At 37.8% G+C, this 23,746-nt stretch overlaps 2 protein-coding genes across 5 annotated transcripts in view; both read right to left on the bottom strand.

Annotated features, from left to right (window-relative positions):
- LOC137628887 (charged multivesicular body protein 4b-like) overlaps positions 1-16,405 on the bottom strand; it is a 39,958-nt gene extending 23,553 nt beyond the window's left edge. The window contains exon 1 of one of the 2 annotated variants that reach the window (XM_068360145.1): positions 16,258-16,405. In XM_068360145.1, coding sequence (XP_068216246.1) covers positions 16,258-16,342 — 85 coding nt within the window. In that variant the 5' untranslated portion in view covers positions 16,343-16,405. Of the gene's footprint in view, positions 1-3,011; positions 3,419-16,257 lie in introns of those variants that run through there. The other variant, XM_068360144.1, reaches the window with a different exon arrangement.
- A 724-nt stretch (positions 16,406-17,129) lies between these two features.
- Positions 17,130-23,746, bottom strand: part of LOC137628455 (charged multivesicular body protein 4b-like) — a 14,708-nt gene continuing 8,091 nt past the window's right edge. Inside the window, exons 3-6 of one of the 3 annotated variants that reach the window (XM_068359607.1) lie at positions 22,337-22,514; positions 21,225-21,339; positions 20,627-20,806; positions 17,130-17,482 (exon numbers count right to left, since the gene is read on the bottom strand). In XM_068359607.1, coding sequence (XP_068215708.1) covers positions 20,630-20,806; positions 21,225-21,339; positions 22,337-22,514 — 470 coding nt within the window. In that variant the 3' untranslated portion in view covers positions 17,130-17,482; positions 20,627-20,629. Of the gene's footprint in view, positions 17,483-17,800; positions 17,833-20,617; positions 20,807-21,224; positions 21,340-22,336; positions 22,515-23,746 lie in introns of those variants that run through there. The other 2 variants (XM_068359605.1, XM_068359606.1) reach the window with 2 other exon arrangements.

Raw genomic sequence — 23,746 nt, 5'->3', positions numbered from 1 at the left:
CCCTCTCTTACATGATAGCCTGGGTCGCCACGTTTGTCCAGAGGAGATGATCGGCTCCTCAAGTCATAATATTTGTGCCTGTTGAACAATCAGACCCGTTTATGATTCACCTCAGAATGTTACTTGATAATTTTGTATGTAACTCAAATATTTTTAGCATAACAGTATATCAGGAAATGAACTATATTTCAATAAAACCACTTAAAGGTTTACATATTTTGAAACACATGATTGCCATAGCATGTTTTGCTTTTCTAATAGGCCTAGTCTTATCATACTTTCAATACCCATATGAACTAATGAACTTTTATTTTATTTGCTTGCCTTTACAATACTTGCAAGTTGAGGGGTAAAATCCTAAAATATCCAATGTCTTTGAATGGAACTCAAAAGTATCTACAGTACTAAATTCTATATTTATTTCAACACCAGTCTACAAAATTGAAGTGTACTTCATAAAAGTGATGCTGGACTTGTGAACAAAATTGAAACAAGAAAATAAAATATCAAGGACAACATACATACATACATATACCAAGGCACTTCCCCCAATTTTGGGGGGTAGCCAACATCAAACAAGTGAAATAAAAAAGGGGACGTCTTCTCTCTATGTACCTCCCAGCCTGACAAGGGACTCAACAGAATTCGGCTGGTACTGCTAGGGTGAACAACATAAATACATTAAATAAAGCCTTGCCCCTGCAGCACCATCCAGAAAATGTTGAGTTTGTTTTATGAGGTTCTTTACTTTATTTGCTTTTGACCAAAGAACAGATTGAAAAGTTATTTTCATTTCACAGAGTTTTCTCCCCCCATTTAATGTTAACTTCAAATTGTTTCTATACAATAAGAGTTCATTTAGTGGCCGATGTACTTTCCACTCCTGGAAAGTGATTCACATTTTCTGGTAGAAATTAACCAATTCTGCAGCATAATGCCACACCTTTCCAAATACCTTTAGGATAGTTTGTGCCAACAGGGGACTACTGCTTTGTAGGAAACCTGTTTCAGAAGTAGAAGGTCCCTATCCGTAACCTATGTTCCAGGTCATTCACAGGAATTCTATGCAGATTCAAAAAGGGGGTTAGGGAAAATTACAGCTAGACTTTGGATTACCATCTAAGGCTGCAATATGTCAAAAGTTACATAAAGTAATTAAAGGAAATTCTAAAGGAGACAGCTCTAACATCCAGGCAATTAAAATGTCCCAGGTAAGGTTAGGTTTTCTTAGAACCTACAAGCCTGGGAGACGAACGGGGCCTTTGACAGGCAAGGGAATATCAGGTAGAGAGATGTTGTATTGGTTCCAGATATTTCATGGCCTTACAAGAACATGCTTGGCATTATTCTTTATTATATTTAATTATTGTGTTACTGTGCAGTGTTTACTAAAAGACCCTAGCAAATATTTTTCAATTCTTGGTGTCTATTGATTTGATTTGCACACAACATATCAATCCTAATCTAACCCCAGCTTCCTTCTAGGCCATTATGTAATTCAACTTCATCTGTGAAGACCAAAACGAGCGTATCATAAGAGCAAGTCATTAGCAACCTCACCTTTCTTGAGTGTTTTTTGTGATCGACTGCAATTGTAAACATCAATAATGCACTATATTTTCACGACTGCTTTCAAACTTTGATAAGAATGTTGGTGCAATTAACTTCTTGGTTTGTCCATCCCTATACATAAGCACAAGTTCTGCCTAGTTCTATAATGAAGACAGATGGAGATTTTGAAAAATTAGCAGATTTTACAATTGAAATGGTCAGAAAATGCAAGAATATGAGATCAGCAATGGAAAAATTGCAAGCTTCATGTTACTTATAAAGAGAAATTAATGGATCACGAACCTGTACATTGTTACTAATTCTTCCCCATTTAGTAAAAATTCAAAATTAATTGAATATTCATGATTATACTGTATTATGTTGTTTAGAAAATCAAGCAACTTAATACATTCTATTTTTACTTTCTTTCAAACTAAGCATTCCAATATCACTACAGCCATGTCCCTCCTTTCTTTAAAGCTCTATTATTAGTGCAAGAACAGCCTAAAGTAGGACAAGATCATAAAATTAGTTACATGGATAGCATAATCCTTCAACTGACCGCTGAATCTCTATAATTATGGACGCTTTGACTGCTAAAGTAACGACATGCCAATGTTTTGACTGGACAATCTCTAGCTCAATTGTTGGTTCATATAAATAATTAGTATTATTATTATTACTTGCTAAGCTACAACCCTAATTGGAAAAGCAGGATGCTATAAGCCCTGGGACTCCAACAAGGGAAATAAACCAACGAGGAAAGTAAACAAGGAAAAATAAAATATTCAAAGAACAATAACAAAAATAAATATATCATATAAACAATAAAAAGCTAACAAAACAAGAGGAAGAGAAATTAGATAGAATAGTATGCCTTGACTTAAAATTTTAACGTAAATTAGTTCATTTTTTATATCATCTAACAAAAAGTACTGCAATAAGCTCTCCATTTTTATCCTAGGCCATCGTCCATGACTCTGGCTACTTGATACTTGGCCAAGACAGATGTTAGGTTAGTTCCTACATGCAAGTAGGGTTTAATTTGGACACCATCCAAGATGTTTAGAAAAATGGGGGAGGGGCCATACCCCAAGAATAGACTTTGCCATATTTATCTGGGTTACAGGGGAATGCAATGGTTTGCCAACAATTAGTGGCGGTGCACAGGTAAAAATTTACCATTGCTAAATGAGCACAGGTAGATTAACCAATTTGGCTATTGGTAGATCTCTGCTTATTCAAAACTACCATCTTGGTGGACCAATTCGTGATCTATAATGAACTTTCCACCTGTGATCAATTTGGCTTTATTAGGAGCTGAAGACCTTGACCTCTATCAGGGTTGAACGCCCATACCGGGGTCATGACCTAGCCTAACCTAAGGCAAGATTGAAGGAGGAAGTTCTTGCCAGACGGAGAGCAGTAAAATAGGAAGGAGAAGAAAAGCCAGAACTCACCCCTCTTATTTTTTGTGCCATTTTGCCTGGCGATGGAAACCTCTTGGTCAATTTTCTTTTCCAAGAAATCTTGCTTTTTTATCAACATTTCTTCGGTGTCGCGTAGTTTTTGGATGGCTTCCCCCGCTGTTGGGGCCTTGTCGTTCTTTCCACCTCCGAATAACTTCCCGAAGATGCTCATTTTCCGTGTGGGGGATGAATTGAAGCCTTAAGGTGATGGAAAAGTTAAATTAGGCGTAATTTACAAGTGGGGACGACCACACACAAACTCTGACCATCGGATAAACAAACTGCTGCGGGATGATGATGATGATGATTTGCGTTAATTTCACCAGAAGAAATTTCTCCGTTATACCGTAATTCTTATCAATGTTTCAATTCTATTATTTAAGTTTTCAAATATAATAAATATTTTTCACTGGTTATTCAAATTCGTTGTAACCGTTAACGCGTAATGTTTTGAACTGGACGTGTGATATCTACGGTGAGAATAATCGAATCAGATCTGGTCATGACGTCATGTCGTGACGTCACGGTCAGCCAAAAATGACTCACGGCTAGTGAACATAACTCTACCTTAAGATACATCATAAAATAAATATGCTTAAATAGTTTTAGTGATAGTCATTGCATTTGTAGTAATACGACAAGGCCATCATGATATAATGTGAGTTATAGTGCAACTATCTAATAAAAATTCACAAACTATACTGTTTACCATAGATAAAATTTAATGTACAAAATCATTATCTTATCAGTGGTTAGATAGATAAACATACTTGAAGGAAGGCCTATATATTATTCTATGGAATACTTTTAAACAGACCAATGAATACGACGTTAGTCTTCAAGGCTTCCCCTAAAAACACTCTGATAACCGCTAAGTCTTATATAGGTCATTGATTTATCCCCGAGGTCATGAGTGTGTTCTAGACAAGAAATTGAACTTGGCCAGACAACACACCCACATTGGTCTAGAATGTGCCTGGTTAAGAGAGTTTTGAGTTGCAGACACACACAGTGGTGCAATGGCATATGAAAAAACATCGATTTATTACTAGAATGATCTAAAGTCTTTGCCATTGTATAAGTATTTCTTACAGTAATACTATAACAGCTGAGTCTTTAGGCTTAAGTGTGTAAACACACAGCACATTTTTTGCTTGGTTCATTAAAACGTGTCTTTGTGAATGTAATTAGAGGATTATTGTTTATTACATTTTTTTATATCCGTGGTGCAAAATTGTAGGTTAAATACAAGACTGTGTTTTATATATTAGATCCACATCACGCCATGGCCTTTGCTAGAACAATGAATTAACTTAAAGCGTAGTCAATGCTTTGCACAAGCCAAGGTCAAGCTAACCGAACCATGTCTTGCATAAGCTATGAGAATTTGGTTTGTTTTTTCTTAATCGTTGTTAAGTGTCGTTCAACTCTATACATTCTTTTTTCATTTGTAAGTGAGTCAAGCCTAAAAGCTCTATACATAGTTTCTTGGCACGGATTCAAGGTCGTAGATGTTTGTAGTTTCTGAAATAAGGGGAAATTTGATTGTGGGGCTCCGACACATATTGCAATTCTATCATTCTGACATGCGTGTTATTTCTTTTTTTCTCCTTAGCAACGCCCTGTCCCCGTCAGAATTTACAGACAGAGGAAAGATGATGATCATATTACAGGTAACAGCTAATTAGTAGTAGTAGTAGTAGTAGTAGTAGTAGTAGTAGTAGTAGTAGTTGTTGTTGTTGTTGTAGTAGTATTGTATATTTTGTTATGGTTATCCGTTTAATCATATAATTTATTTAATATGAATAGAATTATATGACAAAGTATATATATATATATATATATATATATATATATATATATATATATATATATATATATATATATATATGGAATAACTGCTGAGATGATTTTGGCCGAAAAAAATGGAGTGACTCCTAGAATACTTACAAGATTACTTTGTAGAATGTGGCATGAAGAAGCGAAACCTGATGAATGGGAGTTATGAATGATGGCAAAAAATAAAAATGGGGCCTGACTGGTTGTAATAATTACAAAGGCATAATACGCCAGTTATCATGAAAATATATAGTATGCTTATTCTAAACAGACTAAAGAATAAGATTGATGAAAAACTGATAGATGAACAAGCAGGATTTAAAAAGGTAAAAGTTTTATTGACCAAATTTTCATTTTGAAACGTGGTACAACAATGTGCAGAATACAGAAATACACTTCTGATGGCATTTGTGGACTATGAAAGAGCCTTTGATAGTGTTCACCGGCCAATTTTGTAGAGAGTTCTGCGTTATTTTGAAATTCTTCTTTAATATGGAAATTTGAAGTCTGTTCATGAGCATAGCAAGGGCAAAGTTAATGTTAATGGAGTCCTATCAAATGAATTTCCCGTGAACAGTGGAGTACTCCAAGGGAATGTGTTGTTACCTATGTTGTTTAAGTTCCTCGTGGATTTTGTAATGCATAAACAGTTGGGTATGGTGGAGAAACATTGGACTGGATTTGTAACAGGAAATTAGCTGACCTAGAGTTTGCTAATGATGCTGTCCTTATTAGCAGAACACAACAGGACTTGCAAAGCTTGCTTACCAGAATGCATGAAATATCACATGCGGTTGGGCTCAAGATAAACAGAAGAACGACAGGAATGATAAGAACAGAATATGCAATGGAAGATGAAATACCATTGGAAAGAGAAAAGATTAATGAGGTGGAATCATTTAAATATTTAGGAACTATGATCTCTAATACAGGATATTCAGAATTTGAGTTTAATGAAAGATTGAAAAAAGCAAATAAGAAAATGGCTGCGTTAAGTAAAATTTGGAAATCAAATCGCCTGAAATTACATATAATCATCAGTTTAGTAAGATTGGTGTTACTGTTTGGACATGAGTCGTGGTATGACAATGAAACAATATCTAACATATTTTATAGATTTGAGAACAAAGCCCTCAGAAGGATATTGGGAGTTAAATGGCAGGACATGATTAGAAATGAAACTTTAAGAGACATAACTCGAGTGCCATATGTAGATGAGATCATGATGAGGGGTAAATGGAGATGGTTTGGGCATGCTCCTCGCACTCTCCAAGAGAGGTTAGTTCACCAAACTTTCAACTGAGCTCGACAAGGCACTAGAAGAGTTGGAAGACCCAGGCCTACATGGCTGAGGGCTATGAACAGTAGATGATGATGAATGGAGAAGTATTGATTTAAAAGCTCAAGATAGACACTACTGGCGAAATCTAATTGAGGCTCTTTGCATCGGTGGGTGCAGGAGGAGATGATGATGATGATGATGATATCTTTCCAGTCACACTCAGTGGCATTGCCAAACTTATGAATATTTGGTCTCTACTCGTCCCTCGGGTAGGGGGAGAGGGAGTAGTCATACCATGGTGAGAGGGATACCCCGAGAGGTACACTCGGAAACCACAGTCTGTGTGTGTGCGTGCATATCTATCTACAATAGTATGTATGCAACACAACAAATGCAGCCGTTTTTAGTCCACTGCAGGACAAAAGCCTCAGGCATGTCCTTACTTTAGTCATGTCTGGAATTTGGCCATTATCATCACCACGATGGCCACTGCGGATTGGTGACGGTGGGAGTCTTTAGCCTGATCGCTCACAACAAACCAAACTAGTAGGGGTGGCCCTGCGCAGTACAACTTTGCTGAGCATGGCAATACACAACCCTTTTTACCATGTTAAGGTTTCCCCACTCAGAGAGGTATGTATATATATATATATATATATATATATATATATATATATATATATGTGTGTGTGTGTGTGTGTGTGTGTGTAGAAACCAAGATAGCTGACACATAATGAGCATGAAGTTTGTATTTTTTGGGCTCAAGCCATGTCGTCCTGATGGAAGGTTCCTAATAGTAGCTTCCTAAGGGATATATGTACTACAGTGATATTCCCAGATAATTTACCTTTAGGTCTCCAGAATTCTAACTTCTGGCATGAATATCCTTAAAATTTCTCTCAAGGATATCGCATAATATCAGGGACGTATTCTTGACATGCCACATGGCAATCTTCACCCCGAATAGCGTTTACGCTTCGAGGGGAAAAGTGGCAAAAATAGAAGGGGAGCTGTATCAAGGTTACCCTACTTCCCATGCTACTATTGAGTATCAAGATGGCGCCATATCCAAGATGGCGGACATTCCTAATTCTGTAGCGATTTCGCACGGTGGTGTTCCCTGTTGATCTAACTTTTTTGATTGATTTACAAGGATTATTATGCAATCTCCAGCTTTTTTCGCCTCTGGAAAGTTGAGTATTGATTCTTTACAAAATGTATATTTTAGCTCCTGTTTCACAGTGAAATTAGAGTAATTTATTGTGATTAGGAGCTAGACCTGTTACCGGAGGCGACATGGGCGCTGTCGTTCGTTAGGCATGTGTTATTTAGTTAGTAGAACGACATTCCCGGTTGAAATAGCAATTATTAATTGATTATGAAAGCTATTTAGGCAATTTATACTTTTAAAAATATTTATAATATGCATAATTTTCATTTTTCTATGTCAATCGTATAAGTCAGATTTTCGGTGATTTAGGTAACCGAGATCTCGTCTGGCCTAGGTAACCTAATCTAGGCGATATAGTATACTTTCAGACATTTCCCCGGTTATCCTCGTGTATTGTTTTATCAATTCAGGTGGAGATAGATATCTCCTAGAATTATTATATAAACCGATACTCGTCTCCAGTGGAGATTTAAGGGTAATCCCTCCTTCTCTCCGAGTGTAGCCTTAGGCTACAACCCTAATGGGTCGTGCCTCGAGTTTTCATTCAGGCATGACTAGCCTAGGGTGGCTGTTGGTGGGAAGTCTCTTCTGTCACCAAGGTTCTTCAGTCCCCCCTTGGACTACCGGCCACAAGTGCTATTGCTGGGGTACTAGCCTGGCCAACGGTATGCCGGCCGGACCAGCACAGACAGGTGCTGACTCAGCCGGTGGTATGCCGACTGTACCTTGCCAGCAATGGTACTGGTGGCTGGATGGAAGCCTGAATGATGCATTCTCCCCTTCCATTTGAACCTTTCTGGAGAAAGGCAGTAAATTAGATATTTACATCCTTAATTAGTGTATACATAAACAGTAATAAGACAGTCCTTCACTCCATGCTGTCTCTCTCTCTTTCAGCTAGCATTCTGGCTGGGCTGTGCCGGCAGGGACTAGCTATGCCGGCTGAATTACAGTATATGTTTATACAGTAGTCAGTATATTTGCAGTATAGGATATACTGCAGATAGAAAACAATTTTATATATTATACTAGTAGTTATCTTCCAATATATCTTGGGTATCCTTGCCCAGATGTTTGCTGAGACCAATCCTATATTGAAAGAATAGAATTTCTTCAATATTCTGATTAGAAATCAGTTTACGTTTTACCTTACAATATTAAATAAATTAAAGGGCCGATAGTATTACACTTTCTATCCTAAAAGGTTAGAACCCTTATCCTTGAGCTTCCCTGATCAGGAAACTCTATGGTTTTAATATTGGAAGGGAAGGCTACAGCAAATGGGCTGTGTAGGATACACAAATATATGTCTTTTATATTTCCTAGTCCAGTCGGTGTCATGCCGGCTGGACCGTGAAGTCAGATGCTAGCCATAATGGCAGCACACTGGCTGAACTACAATATATAATTATACAGTAGTCGGTTTTTTGCAATATAGTATATACTGCAAACAGAAAAATATAGTATGATTATACAGTAGTTAATTTCTAACATATCTTGGGTACCCTTGTGTGGGCTTCTGCTGAGACCATTCCTATATTGAAAGAATAGAATTCCTTCAATACTCCTGATTAGAAATCAGTCATCCTTACCCCACAGTGTTAAATAATTAAAAGGGGCAGTGGCATTGTACACTTTTTCTACCCCTAGGGGTTAGAACCCTTTCGTTAGAGTTGCCTTGATAAAGGAATCTCTTTATAGTTAATACTGAGGGGAGGTAACAGCATTTGCTTGCAAGGGATACACAAGTATGTGTTTCCCACTATCCCTTTCTAGCTTACTATCCTAAGCTATTTTAGTTAAAAGATGACTTTTACATATTGCTTATCAGTGAGATAATCAATTGTATACTCATTCTGCTTTCCTTTCTTTACAGGAGGAACCCCAGATGACTTGTGTTGCAGTCTTCTGCAATATTAAGAGAAGTACTTTTACGGTCATAATACATGCAGGTTTCATGCCCCCTGCAATATTATTTTCGAATCCCTGCAATATTGGAACCCCCAAGTTTGCAATATCTGTCGGACCTTAGTGTCCGAGGGTTTCGATAATCCCAAGTCAATGGAGTCTAGGGATGCAGCTCGTAAGAAAATACGCAATTTGGTAAGAGGGTTCCAGAAGATCTTTCCGGGACAATACCTACCTAATGATAGGATGCGTAGCTTACTATTCCCGAAAGCAAGTAGGGGAAATAATGATGCCCCAGGCACGATTCGCACCTTCCTGCCTCCAGATAGCCTTTGGGTTGGAGGGCAGGAAGCCCCCATGGGAAGAGGTGGACAATGTCATGTTGGAATTGCTTCCGTCTGTGCCGGCTCTAGAGCCGTTAACCTCGACATCTTCACCTTCTACCCCTCTATTAGACAAAATGGACCAGGTACTGGCCCATATGAAGGATCTAATGGAAAACTTTCGCAAACAAGGCGAAAAGGAGGAAGCAAAATTCAAGACAGAGCTCTGTGAAGCTCCACTTGTCGCTCCCCAAGGGTCATACAAACGACCCAGAGACCAAGACCTTCCAACATGCTCCAAAACCAATCCCTGGAGGTATGCGGAGCTTATGCCGATTTTAGACGGCAAACTCTACATCTCGGAGAAGATGGGTGCAGTTTCTTTAGACGAAATCCAGTTTTGGCCAAGCTTTAATGCTTTCCCTAATTGCTTCATTCGACTGAAGCATGAACCAACGTCAGGAAAAGAAACGGAACCAAAGGAGGTCATGATTCTCGACCATGATAAGGCACAGGCTATCTTGTCATGTAGCCTGAGAAAGGCGGGTTACTCGGTGTCGAAAGTGTTCACACTAAGTAACAGACACCCTACCTTTCTTGCTCCTGCTTCAATATCATTCCCCTTTATGTGGAAGGCATTTAAATCTGTTGCCAAGGCAGTGGAGGCAGGCAAACCATGTCCTTCACTCGAGGAGCACAAGCCTCTGTCACCAGCCTTTCCCATGCAGGAGAAGGATTGGAAGGAAGTTCACTTATCCTTTTCAGTAGGGAAACTAGACGCGGATGTCGCTGGACGACAGTTTAGCGAGAATCTCCCTAAACTTTCTGAGTTTCTTTTGTGCAAGGAACAAGAGACAAAGGAGAGACTTGCAGCCTCCCTATCCCTATAGAACTGCATAGAGTTGTGTTCAGCCCATCAAAGTACCCCAGACATGCTCATGGTCTTGGCCAAAATGCATATGGCCACCTTAATAAAAGACCTTTATGCCTTTATGAAGGCTAGGAGAGCCTGTAGGGAGTTTGTGTTTGCTGCCGCAACAGTGAAACATGAAACCAGGAAGCTGATATCTTCCAACATCTGGGGTAGAGACCTCTTTCCAAACGAGGTAGTCAGAGAGGTGATTAAGAAAGCCACCACGGAGAATATGGGACTTTCCAGAAGTGGGGCATCTCTTCAAAGAGAAAGTCTTCCACGGACGTGGGTCCCCAACCTAAAAGGAAGATGGGAAAGTCTATAAATTTTTCTCGGGCTGTTCAACAACATCCCACAGTTTCGATGACACAGGCCGGCGGTCGAAGAGGTAAACCTTCTGATCAGTCGGAGCAAAGAGACGCTTCTGGTAGGAGGGAGGTTCCTTCAGGATCGCTGGACCTTCGATCCTTGGGTCCAAGGCCTAATCAAGATGGGACTAGGATGGAAAATAGACATGCCTCCACCATCATTTCCTCAACTCCAACCCCGTCCAGGAAGAGTATACCTTAGAGCTCTAGAGCATACAGGTGGTAAGGAAAGTATAGTCCATCGAATTCCAGGGAAGGCTGTTTAGTGTTCACAAGAAGGACTCAAGAAAAATCAGAGTCATTCTGGACCTGTTGCCACTCAACAAGTTCAAATAAAACAGCAAGTTCAGAATGTTGATCTTTCTGAACATAAGGACCCTATTTCAAAAATGGGTGTTCACAGTCTTGTCAGACCTGAAAGATGCTTATTGGCAGCTTCCAGTCAGTCGCCCTCTCTCCTCCTACCTAGGATTCAAGTTACAGAGGATAACGTATGTCCTAGGAAAGATACTTGTCGGACTAAACACAGTCCCAAGTATCTTCACGGAATTGGCGGACACAGTCACGCAATAACCAGGCCTAGAAATGGTTCAGGTAACAAAGTACCTGGACGAAAGACTGGTGTGGGCAGCACCCGAAGTGGCTGGTCTGTGAGCATCCAAGGAAGTGATCCGGTTCCTGGAACATCGGGGATGCAAAATCAGCTTCAAGAAGTCTCGATTCTCTCCACCTCAAAGGCTTCAATGGTTAAAAAACCATCGAAACCTGAGGTCACACCGGCTCTCCTTTCCCTTAGGGATGTAAAAGGAGATCGCAGGGTCAGTCAAGTGACTATGGTAATCAGTCAGGATTCCAAGACGCTAACAGGGAAGAGTTCTGAACTCTCTCCAGTTCGCAATAGTGACAGACCCTGTGCTAAGAGCACAGCTGAAAGATGCGTTAAGAGTCTGGAGAAGATACGCATCAAACGCTCGAAGAGATCTAAAAGGACCGATATCGGTCTTTCCTTAATCGCTTCCCTAACAATGGTCAAAGGCCAAAAGCCTATTGAAGACCGTGCCCTTGCAACTACCTTGATTATTGAAGATCATCCGCATGGATGCCTAGTCGGAAGAATGGGGTGTTCACTCCCATCAGAGGAAAATCCAAGGGACTCGGTCATTTCTATCCAAGGCCATGTTAGTCCTGTCGTGGTTGGGGAAACTCTCTCCACGTTGGTCAGACCTCCTCAGGCTGATCTGGGACATCAAAGCGATAATGAGACGTCGGAACCGACAAGGCTAGAGAGCGTCTCATATAGTTTAGGTGATGTTAGCCATCCCTTGCCTAAAAGGATGGCACCTATCAGTAGTTCATGTACAATCGATCCGCGATGTGACAGCGGATGCTCTACTCGGGCTCAAGCCGATAGAGTTAGAATGGTCCACAGACGCAGACCTATTCTCTCCCAGATGGGAACAAGTCCCCGAACTGCAGATCGACCTCTTCGTCACAAGCGTCATCAAGAAACTACCTCGATATGTAGCCCCATACAAGGATCCTCTAGAGGAGATAACAGACACCATGTCTCTAGTATGGAAGGGATGGACTCAGGAATTCCTGTTCATCCCATCCAATCTCCTGCTGAAAGTCCTCAACATGCTGAGATCCTTCCAGGGAGGAGTAGCTCTGGTGGCTCCCAAGTAGCCCAAGAGCAACTCATTCCCTTTAGTGAAGGAACTGAGGCTTAGGCTGGCCCTAGTACTGAACCCAGTACATCTCAGAGGGTTCAGAAGTTCGATTTATCACGGAGAGCCCAAACCTTTCATTTCATGATTTTCTTGCCCTAGCAGTTAGGAAAAGATTTGGGATCTCAGAAGGCAATATAGAATTCTTAGAAGAATACAAGTCTAAGTCAACTAGAAGACAATATGAGTCATCTTGGAAAAAGTGGGTTGCTTTTGTAAAAGCAAAAGGACCGAAAGAAATTTCAATGAACTTCTGTCTGTCCTTCTTTGTCCACCTTCATAATCAAGGTCTGGCAGCCAACACGATAACTATGTGCAAGTCAGCCTTGACTAGACCTCTTCTATATGCCTTTCAAGTGGATCTGGCGAATGAAATCTTTAATAAGATTCCGAAGGCATGCGCAAGGCTTAGGCCTGCAGCACCTCCAAAGCCCATCTCATGGTCTTTGGACAAGGTCCTACATTATGCCTCATCTGTGAACAATGAAGATTGTTCCCTCAAGGACCTAACCCAAAAGGTTATTTTTCTGTTCACCATAGCCTCTGGGGCTAGAGTTAGTGAAATAGTAGCCCTATCTAGAAATGAGGGCCACATTCAGTTCACAGAAGCGGGAGAACTGAATCTCTTTCCTGATCCAACCTTTCTCGCTAAGAACGAGCTATCTGCCCTCTGAAGGAAGATGTCTCTCTATGTCCTGTAGAGTGTCTAAAGGTCTATCTTCGTAGAACTTCAGACTTCAGGGGAGGACAGCTCTTTAAAGGAAAAACCTCTGGATCAAACTTATCCCTAAAACAACTGAGGGCGAAGCTCACCTACTTTATTCGCAGAGCAGATCCTGACAGTACACCCGCAGGTCGTGATCCGAGGAAAATTGCTTCATCACTGAACTTTTTTCAGTATATGGACTTTGAGCGTCTTCGCTCATATACTGGATGGAAATCATCCAGAGTGTTCTATAAACACTATGCTAAGCAGGTCCATGAACTGAAGCATTATGTGGTGGCGGCAGGTAGTGTATTAAAACCTGTCGTCTAATTACTGCGATGAACAGTTAATTGATTGGGACTATCAATTAACGGGAAAATGTGTCAACACTTCTGGTGTGATACCCTTTAAGTGAGTGTTACCATGGTGACACTAAATCTGTTCAAAATCTCAGGTGTGGAATTATACAGATAACACTTGTGCCGCGTGTACGTAGTACACAGTGTTGATAGGATACAACATTTACAGAAATTATAAAGGAAAAATATATTAAAAAAAAATTTTCTTCAGTCTTAGAGTGGCACTCATCATTTCTTCCCTTTCAAAAGGGAAAATAATTTCTGTATACGTCGCATGTATAATTCATTTATCATGTTACATTCATTTCACTTGTTATTTCATTTAGTCATTTATTAGAAATAAATGTGTATTAGAATGTAATTGCGTCCTAATTCGCCCGGCAATTTGCATATTCAAGATGCCAGAGTTCTTTGACTTACTCTTGTAAGTAAACCTCATATCATTGTATGCTTACAAACAATGGATATAATGGACACTGATATCGTTCCGACAATATATACAAACCGTGAGACCGTTTGTGTACCCAGTGAATACTTATGTTTGTTCATACAATATATGCTAACCTTGAGGCCCCTTTTCTACCGTCTAGTATGACTTCCCTGTAGGGGGCAGGAAGCACTAACATTGTCTATGATTAGTGATAATGACGGATAACAGTAACGTCATTTGTCTCAAATGGTCCAGATGACCATAAAAATATTGTCCCAAGGTTAAGGCACTGATGAAAATCCACAGATACAGTAATGCTCTGGTAAGCTTCCATCTGGACAACATGGCTTGAGCCCAAAAAATGGATTTAGAGCGAAGCAAAAAATCTATTTTTGGGTGAGATAGCCATGTCGTCCTGATGGACCCACCCTCCTTTTCTTTAGAAAAGGTCTTCGCAGAATCCCTCCTGAAACTACTATATCTGTAGCACCATGCTCAACGCTACAAGGAATATCCGCCATCTTGGATATGGCACCATCTTGATACTCAATAGTAATATGGGAAGTAGGGTAACATTGATAACGGCTCCCCTTCTATTTTTGCCACTTTTCCCCTCAAAGCGTAAACACTATTCGGGGTGAAGATTGCTATGTGGCGTGTCAAGAATATGTCCTCGATATTATGCGATATCCTTGAGAGAAATTTTAAGGATATTTGCGCCAGGAGTTAGAATTCTGGAGACCTAAAGGTAAATTCTCTGGGAATATCACTGTAGTACATATATCCCTTAGGAAGCTACTATTAGGAACCTTCCATCAGGACGACATGGATATCTCACCCAAAAGTAGAATTTTCGCTTCGCTCAAAATCCGTTATATAACCCCCGAATATAAAAGTGAAAAATCTTGATTCTAACTTTTCAATTCGGGATTATAATACATATACACATGTTTGTATTATTATTATTATTATTATTATTATTATTATTATTATTAGCTAATCTCCAATTCTAGTTGAAGAAAGTAGGTTTTGATAATAGGGAAAAACAGAAGGCAGTAAATTGTACAATTTTTAATTATCTTTTGCCTCAAATAATTACTTATATAGTGCCACTATAGAAGAACATTTAAAGGCTTGAAGGCCGCTCATGAATGGCAGAGGCAAGGAACAGTGACATTGCCCTATCAAGCAGGAAAATGCCCTAGATACTGGCCATATATACATATGATCAGAGCCCAAGCCCCCTTACCCAAGCTAGGACCAAGGATGGCCAGGCAATGTCTGCTGATGACTCATGAAATAGAACTACAGGCCCACCCAAACCTCCCCCACCCCATCCTTAGCCCACAAGGATGGTGAGGTTGCAACGACCACAGAAAATTTTGTGTTTGAGCGGGACTCGAACCCAAGTCTGTCGTTCATCAGTCAGGGACGTTACCACAAAACAACAGATAAATAAAAAAAGATAGAATTATGATAAGGAAAGAGAACTTTAATCAATATTTCGTTTTCCGCAGCAAAAGCATAATAATGGTGTTCCCCGTAACGTGTTTGTCAAGATTAGGCTGTTGCCATAAGGTAGTCTCTTTTTTTTATCCTAGTCTCAGCCTCAAACCTGCTTAGTTTAGCTATTTGGGAAAGATGAAGTAATCACAGAGAGAGAGAGAGAGAGAGTGGGAAATATATATATATATATATATATATATATATATATATATATATATATATATATATATATATATATGTGTGTGTGTGTGTGTGTGTGTTTGTATATACATACATACAACAAATTCAGCCGTTTCTAGTCAACTGCAGGACATGTGCTTATTCATGTCTGGGGTTTGACCCGTTTTCACCACTACAATGGTTATGGTTGGAGCTCTTAAGACTGGTCGTTCACAGCAAACCAACCTAGTATGGGTGGCCCTGACTAGTACAGCTTTGTTGATCATGGGGATATGCAAACCCTTTCACCAATTTAGGGTATCCCTACTCAGAAAGGGTGTATATATATATATATATATATATATATATATATATATATATATATATATATATATATATATATATATATATATATACACACAGCTCAGCCATATGAATGTGAACCCATAAGATCTTCACAGAATCTATTCTGTTATTGTCTCATTTATCCGTATTTTAACGATAAGCATCTTCCTCCGGCAACCAGGAACTAGCAGAATCTCTTACCTTTCCATTTCCGTAGCCATTTTAGTCGACCCATTGTCAAAAAGTGCTTTATAATCACAAGATTGTTAACTTTTTTGGTCCTCATCGGCTCTTCAAATCACCTACATTCACAGTCTCTCGTCTACACTTGTACATTTGCTGGTGTTGCCATTAAAGTGTGTCCAGGAATCTATAAACATCATCTTGCCTTATTCTAATTATGTTTTTAATCTAGCATAATATAGCCTTGTTTTTAGATGAGATTAAGTTAGTTAGTTTTGATTCAATAGGTAATTCTATATTTAATTTTCTTTAATTTATGGAAATCAATATCTTTTCACACTATATTTTTTCCGAACATGTAAAGTGATTCAGGTATATCTGGCAACACTGGTTGGTAAACTCCTTTTCATAGGGAATGGGGTGTTCCGGGGGGGGGGGGTTTAAACCATAACAGGACAGGACTGGTACAAGATTTCATGACGTAATTTCTACCGTGTTTTCTTTATATTTACATGGCCATGAATGAAATCAAACTGATACTTGTAAATTCTAGGCCTACACCTATTATATGCCTCCAACAATCTCAGTTATGTATGATTTTAGTTTAATATACTTGTAGTTTGATGAACCCATGTCTGTATTCTTGTATGCGATGCACAAACGCAAGAAGAGGGCATTTGCTTGCTAAGAACCAAGCAAGCATTCTAGCATAGCGCATCGGTTTGAAACACAAAAACTGCTGACTTTGCAATTTACGTTTATTTGCTTGTATAAGCTTATTCAGTCACGATATTGAATTATTGGTCATTTATTTTCTTAATTACTATCTACTGGTATCACCTTGCCTCAATTATTAGTGAAAATAAAACGATAGACCTCAATTAACTTATTTATTTATAGTAGGCCTAGTTTGTAGAAAAGCTTCGGTAGCTTGCCTACTTACAATATATTTCTGGTTGTTTTTTATACAGTTTTAGCTTAGGTAAACAGTTGTAAATTATTAAAACACTATAATTATATATGCGTGCGCGCGCGTGTTTAAGCAAAGTGTGCCGTTAAAATAAGATTTAAAATAAGAATATATTTAATGTACAATTATTCGTAGAATTCTCCTTTGATTTTAGATGTAACAACGACAATAAAGATATAACTCTCTCTCTCTCTCTCTCTCTCTCTCTCTCTCTCTCTCTCTCTCTCTCTCTCTCTCTACTTGCAGTTTCCAACTCTCGCCAGACGTAGAATGCTGAAAGGAAATTTTAATGAAGTTTAATTCATACAAAATATTAATACGTTTATTCAAAGAAGTAAGGCTATAGAAATAAAAAAAAAAATTATATGAAGATAAATTATTTAAATAAGTATTTATTAGTAACTATAGAGAGGCTAATGAGATATTTAGTGAAACTAAAGTAGGTAATTATGGTTCAAGTTAAGACAATCAATATTGTATATATATATATATATATATATATATATATATATATATATATATATATATATATATATATATATATATATATATATATATATATATATATATATATATATATATATATAAAACTGCTATTTCCAACTCTCGCCAGACGTAGAATGCTGAAAAGAAATTTTAATGAGATTTAATTTAGATACAAAATATTAATCCGTTTATTCAAAGAAGTAAGACTATAGAAATAAAAAAAAAACATTTATATGAAGATAAATGATTTAAATGAGTGTTTATTAGTAACTATAGAGAGGTTAATGAGATATTTAGTAAAACTAAAGTAGGTAAAAGGTAAAGAGGAAAACAGAATTATAAAGAATTTTCAATATAAAGCTTGATTATTATTGAAGAACTGTCTTTATTATTATTATTATTATTATTATTATTATTATTGTTGTTGTTGTTATTAATATTATTATTACCATTAGCTAAGCTCTAACCCTAGTTGGAAAAGCAGGATGCTATAAGCCCAAGGCCTCCAGCAGGGAAAATAGCCCAGTGAGGAAAGGTAAAAGAGAGAATAATGTGCCTGAATGGGCCCTCAAGCAAGAGAACTCTAACCCAGGAGTTGGAAGACCATGGTACAGAGGCTATGGCACTACCCAAGACTAGAGAACAATAGTTTGATTTTGGAGTGTCCTGGAAGAGCTGCTTACTTTTATTTTTTTTTTTTTTTTTTTTTTTTTTTGCTGAACAGTTACGGTGCAGTGGTTAATAATTCCTTTCTGTTAGGAAAGTTGACACACACTTGCATATATATATATATATATATATATATATATATATATATATATATATACAGTATATATATGTGTGTATATAGATAGATAGATATGTGTGTGTTTGTACCTGTGTGTTTATTATTTCTGAGTGAGGATACCTTAATGTGCTGAAAGGTTTTGTGTATCGCCATGATCAGAAAAAGCTGTAGTAGTCAGGGCCACCCATACCAGGTTGGTTTGTTGTGAGCGATCGAACTAAAGTCTCCCACCATCACCAATCTGCAGTGGGCAGCGTGTTCATGAAAATGGCCAAACCTTAGACATGACTGAGGACACGTCCGAGGCTTTTGTCCTGCAGTGGACTAGACACGGCTGCGTTTGTTGTTGTTGTTGTTGTTGTTGTTGTGTTTTATTTAGTGTTCCTTTGTTTTTATTATCATGTAAGCTTGATATGTTGTTTAAAAACAAACTTATTGCATATGCAGATGATGCTACTCTCTTTGCATCAATTCCATCCCCTGAATGTAGATCTGGGGTTGGTAAATCCCTTGATAAAGATCTAGCTAGAATTAGTGCATGGTGCAAATTATGGGATATGAAGTTGAATCCTAACATAACTCAAAGTATGATTGTAAGTAGGTGAAGGACAGTGGCTCCTCAACATCCGGATCTCAGCATTGATAATGTTTCTTTAAATTTGTATGACTCTTTTAAAATTTTAGGTGTGATTCTCGACAGAAAATTTACTTTTGAGAAACATATTAGGTCTGTGTCTTCTTCAATTGCACCAAAAAAATGGCTTATTGAGAAAATATTTTAAGATTTTTGGTAACCAATCTAATCTGAAGAAGTGTTTTAATTTTTTCATTCTACCTTGTTTCGAGTATTGTTCTCCTGTCTGGTCTCCAGCTGCTGATTCTCATCTTAATTTGTTCGACAGGAACTTACGGTCTATTAAATTTCTTATTCCTGATCTATATATTAATCTTTGCCACCATCGTTCAATTAGTTCATTATGCATGTTGCATAAGATTTGTTATAATTCTGACCATCCTTTACATTCAGATCTCCCTGGACAATTCTATCCTGTTCGTAATAGCCTACTAGGCAGGCAGTTAATTCTAATAGTCAGTACTCTAGCAGTTTTATTCCAGCTGTGACCATGTTGTGGAATGATCTTCCAAATCGGGTAGTTGAATCAGTAGAACTTCAAAAGTTCAAAGTTGCAGCAAATGTTTTTATGTTGAACAGGCTGGCATAAGTTCTTTTATAGTTTATACATGAAATATCTGTTTTAATGTTGTTAATGTTTTTAAAATATTTTATTTTAATTGTTCATTACTTCTCATATCGTTTTATTTCCTTTCCCCACTGGGCTATTTTTCCCTGTTGGGGCCCTTGGCCTTAAAGCATCTTGCCTTTCCAACTAGGGTTATAGCTTCATCATCATCATCATCTCCTCCTACGCCTATTGACGCAAAGGGCCTCGGTTAGATTTCTCCAGTCGTCTATATCTTGAGCTTTTAATTCAATACTTCTCCATTCATCATATACTTCGCGCTTCATAGCTCTCAGTCATGTAGGCCTGGGTCTTCCAACTCTTCCAGTACCTTGTGGAGCCCAGCTGAACGTTTGATGAACTAATCCCTCTTGGGGAGTGCGAAGAGCATGCCCAAACCATCTCCATCTACCTCTCATCATGATACCATCCACATTTGGCACTCGAGTAATCTCTCTTATAGTTTCATTTCTAATCCTGTCGTGCCATTTCACTCCTAATATCCTTCCGAGGGCTTTGTTCTCAAATCTACTAAATCTATTGGAGACTGTTTCATTGTGATACTGACTCACGTCCATAGAGTAACACCGATCTCACTAAACTGATATACAGTCTGATTTTCATATGTAATTTCAGGCGATTTGATTTCTAAACTTTACTTAACCTAACCATTAATGTCTGGTTTGCTTTTTTCAATCTTTCACTTAGCTAGTAATATATATATATATATATATATATATATATATATATATATATATATATATATATATAGAGAGAGAGAGAGAGAGAGAGAGAGAGAGAGAGAGAGAGAGAGAGAGAGAGAGAGAGAGAGAGAGAGAGAGAGAGAGAGAGAGCACATCATCACTTACGAATCCTTTCAACCAACTGACTCACTCTCCAGACCTCCTAAGAAGCCCATGCTTCTAATTCCGCGAAGTCATTATCCTTCTCAACGTCCTTCTTCTTAACGACTGCTGCCTTCGGCAGCGCCGCCGTCGGCACTGAGGGAAGGGAGCCTGTATCCAGGAGCTTCTCGTCCAAGTCCTCCTGTTCTAATTCTTCCAGTTCTGCCAAGAGGTCATCCTACCAAGGGAAAGAATGTGCGTTTGAGTCTAAGTGAAAGCGAGTCTATATCACCGGATGTTCATTGCCTATTGGTAGAATAAACAAATAAATTGCAACAATATTTGAAATATTATATCTCTAAATTGAATAATGATCTATGTTAAGAAATATTTTAAGCAACTGATGTCACACCTGGGCAGGACTGCCAGGTTTTCTAAGAAAAGGCCAACTTTTGATCAACTGCAACTATACAAGGCCAACCCATTAGTAAAAAAAGGCCAAAAACATAGCATTTTAAGGCCAACCTCTTTTATGATATTGCTAAAGGCCGACCAATTTCTGAAAAAAGGCCAAATTTGAAGTTTTTAGCCTGAGAAAAGGCCAACCTGGCAACCCTGCACCTGGGTGATCTCAACCAACGATGACGTCACTTTACCTCATCGACGTCATCTCCGATTGACAATCCTCCGCTAATGGCTTCCGTTATCTCCTTGGCGAGGTCTTGCTGCTCGGCAATGTCATCCATCATTTCATGAACGCTGTCTACGTTCCTTTTCAATAATAATAATAATAATGATTATAATAATAATAATGGCTAAGCTACAACCCTAGTGAAAAAGCAGAATGCTATACGTCTAGCTCCAACAGGGAAAATAACCCAGTGGGAAAAAGAAATAAATAAACTATATGAGAAGCAATGTATCAAAGATATAGAATATCTTAAAGATCAGTAGCAACGTTGAAATAGATCTGCCACATATAAGCTGTGAAGACAGATCGTAATGAATGCAGAAACCAAAATGAAGAGATAAAATACAAATTGAATCATTTCTCCTTTACTCCGCTTTCCTCTCTAAACAGACTAAGAGAAGATTTTGCATTTCTCTTTACTGTTTTTTACCTAGTTTTACAATTCGCTCCTTACAAATAAACGGTGAAAAATCCCTTTCGTATTCAAAACACAATTGTATAAACTTTCACTACGTTTAAGATTAATGAAAGTCTTTTTAAGACTTTCACTACTCCGTTTAAAATTAATAAAAGTCCTTTTCATACCTAGGCCAGTCGTTATTATATTCTACCATAACCTTGGTAAATGATAATAGATTTATTTGTAAACTCCAATTGATAATTTTATGTTATTTGAGAATTTTAAGATTTAAAATTTGTATAATTTTTTAGGATTATCTATTTTACAGAATCCTCAACAAATAGGCGTATTATAAACTTAGTAAGCCTAAGGAAATGAGAGAGAGAGAGAGAGAGAGAGAGAGAGAGAGAGGAGAGAGAGAGAGAGAGAGAGATCCATTGTTAGAATGAAATCTTCGAATAGTCAAGGGTGAATTTCACACTCCGGAGAAAAGAAAATTTTGGGGCAGACCTATTTGCTAATTTACCACCCAAAGTGCTCCTATGAATAAGAAAAGGGAATCTATCAGATACAGCAATCAGGTTAATTGAGTCTCTCTCTCTCTCTCTCTCTCTCTCTCTCTCTCTCTCTCTCTCTCTCTCTCATTCAAACAAACAAACAAAAAACCCTAGACTTACATATGTTGATGCGCAGCCTTGAGGGACTTGGCAGCCAATCCCATCGTCTGTAGGACACTCGTGTTGGTGCTGGCCGACTCCAGGGCTTCCCTCTGGAATTCCAGCGTGCTCAGGGTTCCGTCAATTTGCTGCAATTGCTGTTCGTATTTCTTCTTGCGTTTGAGTGCTTGCAGCGCCACTGCCAGCAAAAGCAATTTTAGTGATGATTCAGCTTTTATCGGTTTGGGAGGAAGGTGTGGCTTAGAAGTAGGTCTAGATTAGGCTTATGGTACTTTTTGAAGATTATTTATTTAAGCTTCACGGCTGGTAGAAATGTTATTTTAGATTCACAGCAGGTAGAACAAAATTATTATTATTATTATTATTAGCCAAGGCACAACCTTAGTTGGAAAAGCAGGATGCTACAAGCCCTAAGACTCCAACAGTGAAAATACCCCAGTGAGGAGAGAAAACATAGAAATAACGAATAAATTATATATCAAAGTACTAAAAATATTTGACTTTATATGAGAAATACTAGAAAATATTTGAAGATCAGTAACAACGTTAAAATAGATCATTCATATATAGTATAAATTATATAATGAAAATTATCTCAACCCGTTCATTAGAAAAGCTTTTGCAAACTTGTTAGAACTTCTGAAGTTCCCCCGGTTCAACCTCCAGATTAGGAAGATCATTCCACAATCTGGTCAAAGCTGGAATAAAACTTCTAGAAGTTTTATTCCAGCTGTGACCAGATTGTGGAATGATCTTCCTAACTGGGCAGTTGAATCGGTCAAACTTCATTAATTCAAACTTATATAAGTCTTGTTTCATAGTTTATAATATGACTGATCTATTTCAAGTTTTAATGTTGTTACTGATCTTAATATATTCTATATATTTCTTGTTATTTCTGATATGCTAGTGTATGCAACCCGTCAAACATCACGGTTAAATATTTAGAATATTTAGATAAATATACACATACACCTTCCCCTTTTCCTAACTACAACCCTTCTCACTAGGGTATGACTACTCTCTCCCTACCCGAAAGACCAGTTTTTATACGTCTTGTTGCTGAGCGTAACCAGAAATCAGATATATATATATATATATATATATATATATATATATATATATATATATGAAACATATAGCATATATATATATATATATATATGCTATATGTTATATATATATATATATATATATATATATATATATATATATATATATAACATATAGCATATATATATATATATATATATATTATCTTACAAAGCTGGTATAGTATAAATATTTTATTCATGTATTTTATTTGTGTTTTTAAGAGATGTATAGCCAGCTCGTAAGGTGAGTTCCTCTCATGTAGGTTTAAGTAATTACATGTAAAATTACATAAGACTTTCATCGTTTTTTTAATTG

Source organism: Palaemon carinicauda, chromosome 36 (genome assembly GCF_036898095.1).
Source record: "Palaemon carinicauda isolate YSFRI2023 chromosome 36, ASM3689809v2, whole genome shotgun sequence".
NCBI classification, from domain to species: domain Eukaryota; kingdom Metazoa; phylum Arthropoda; class Malacostraca; order Decapoda; family Palaemonidae; genus Palaemon; species Palaemon carinicauda.
The sequence above is the reverse complement of the archived record's forward strand: the minus strand, read 5'-3'. Positions and strand labels throughout refer to the sequence as shown.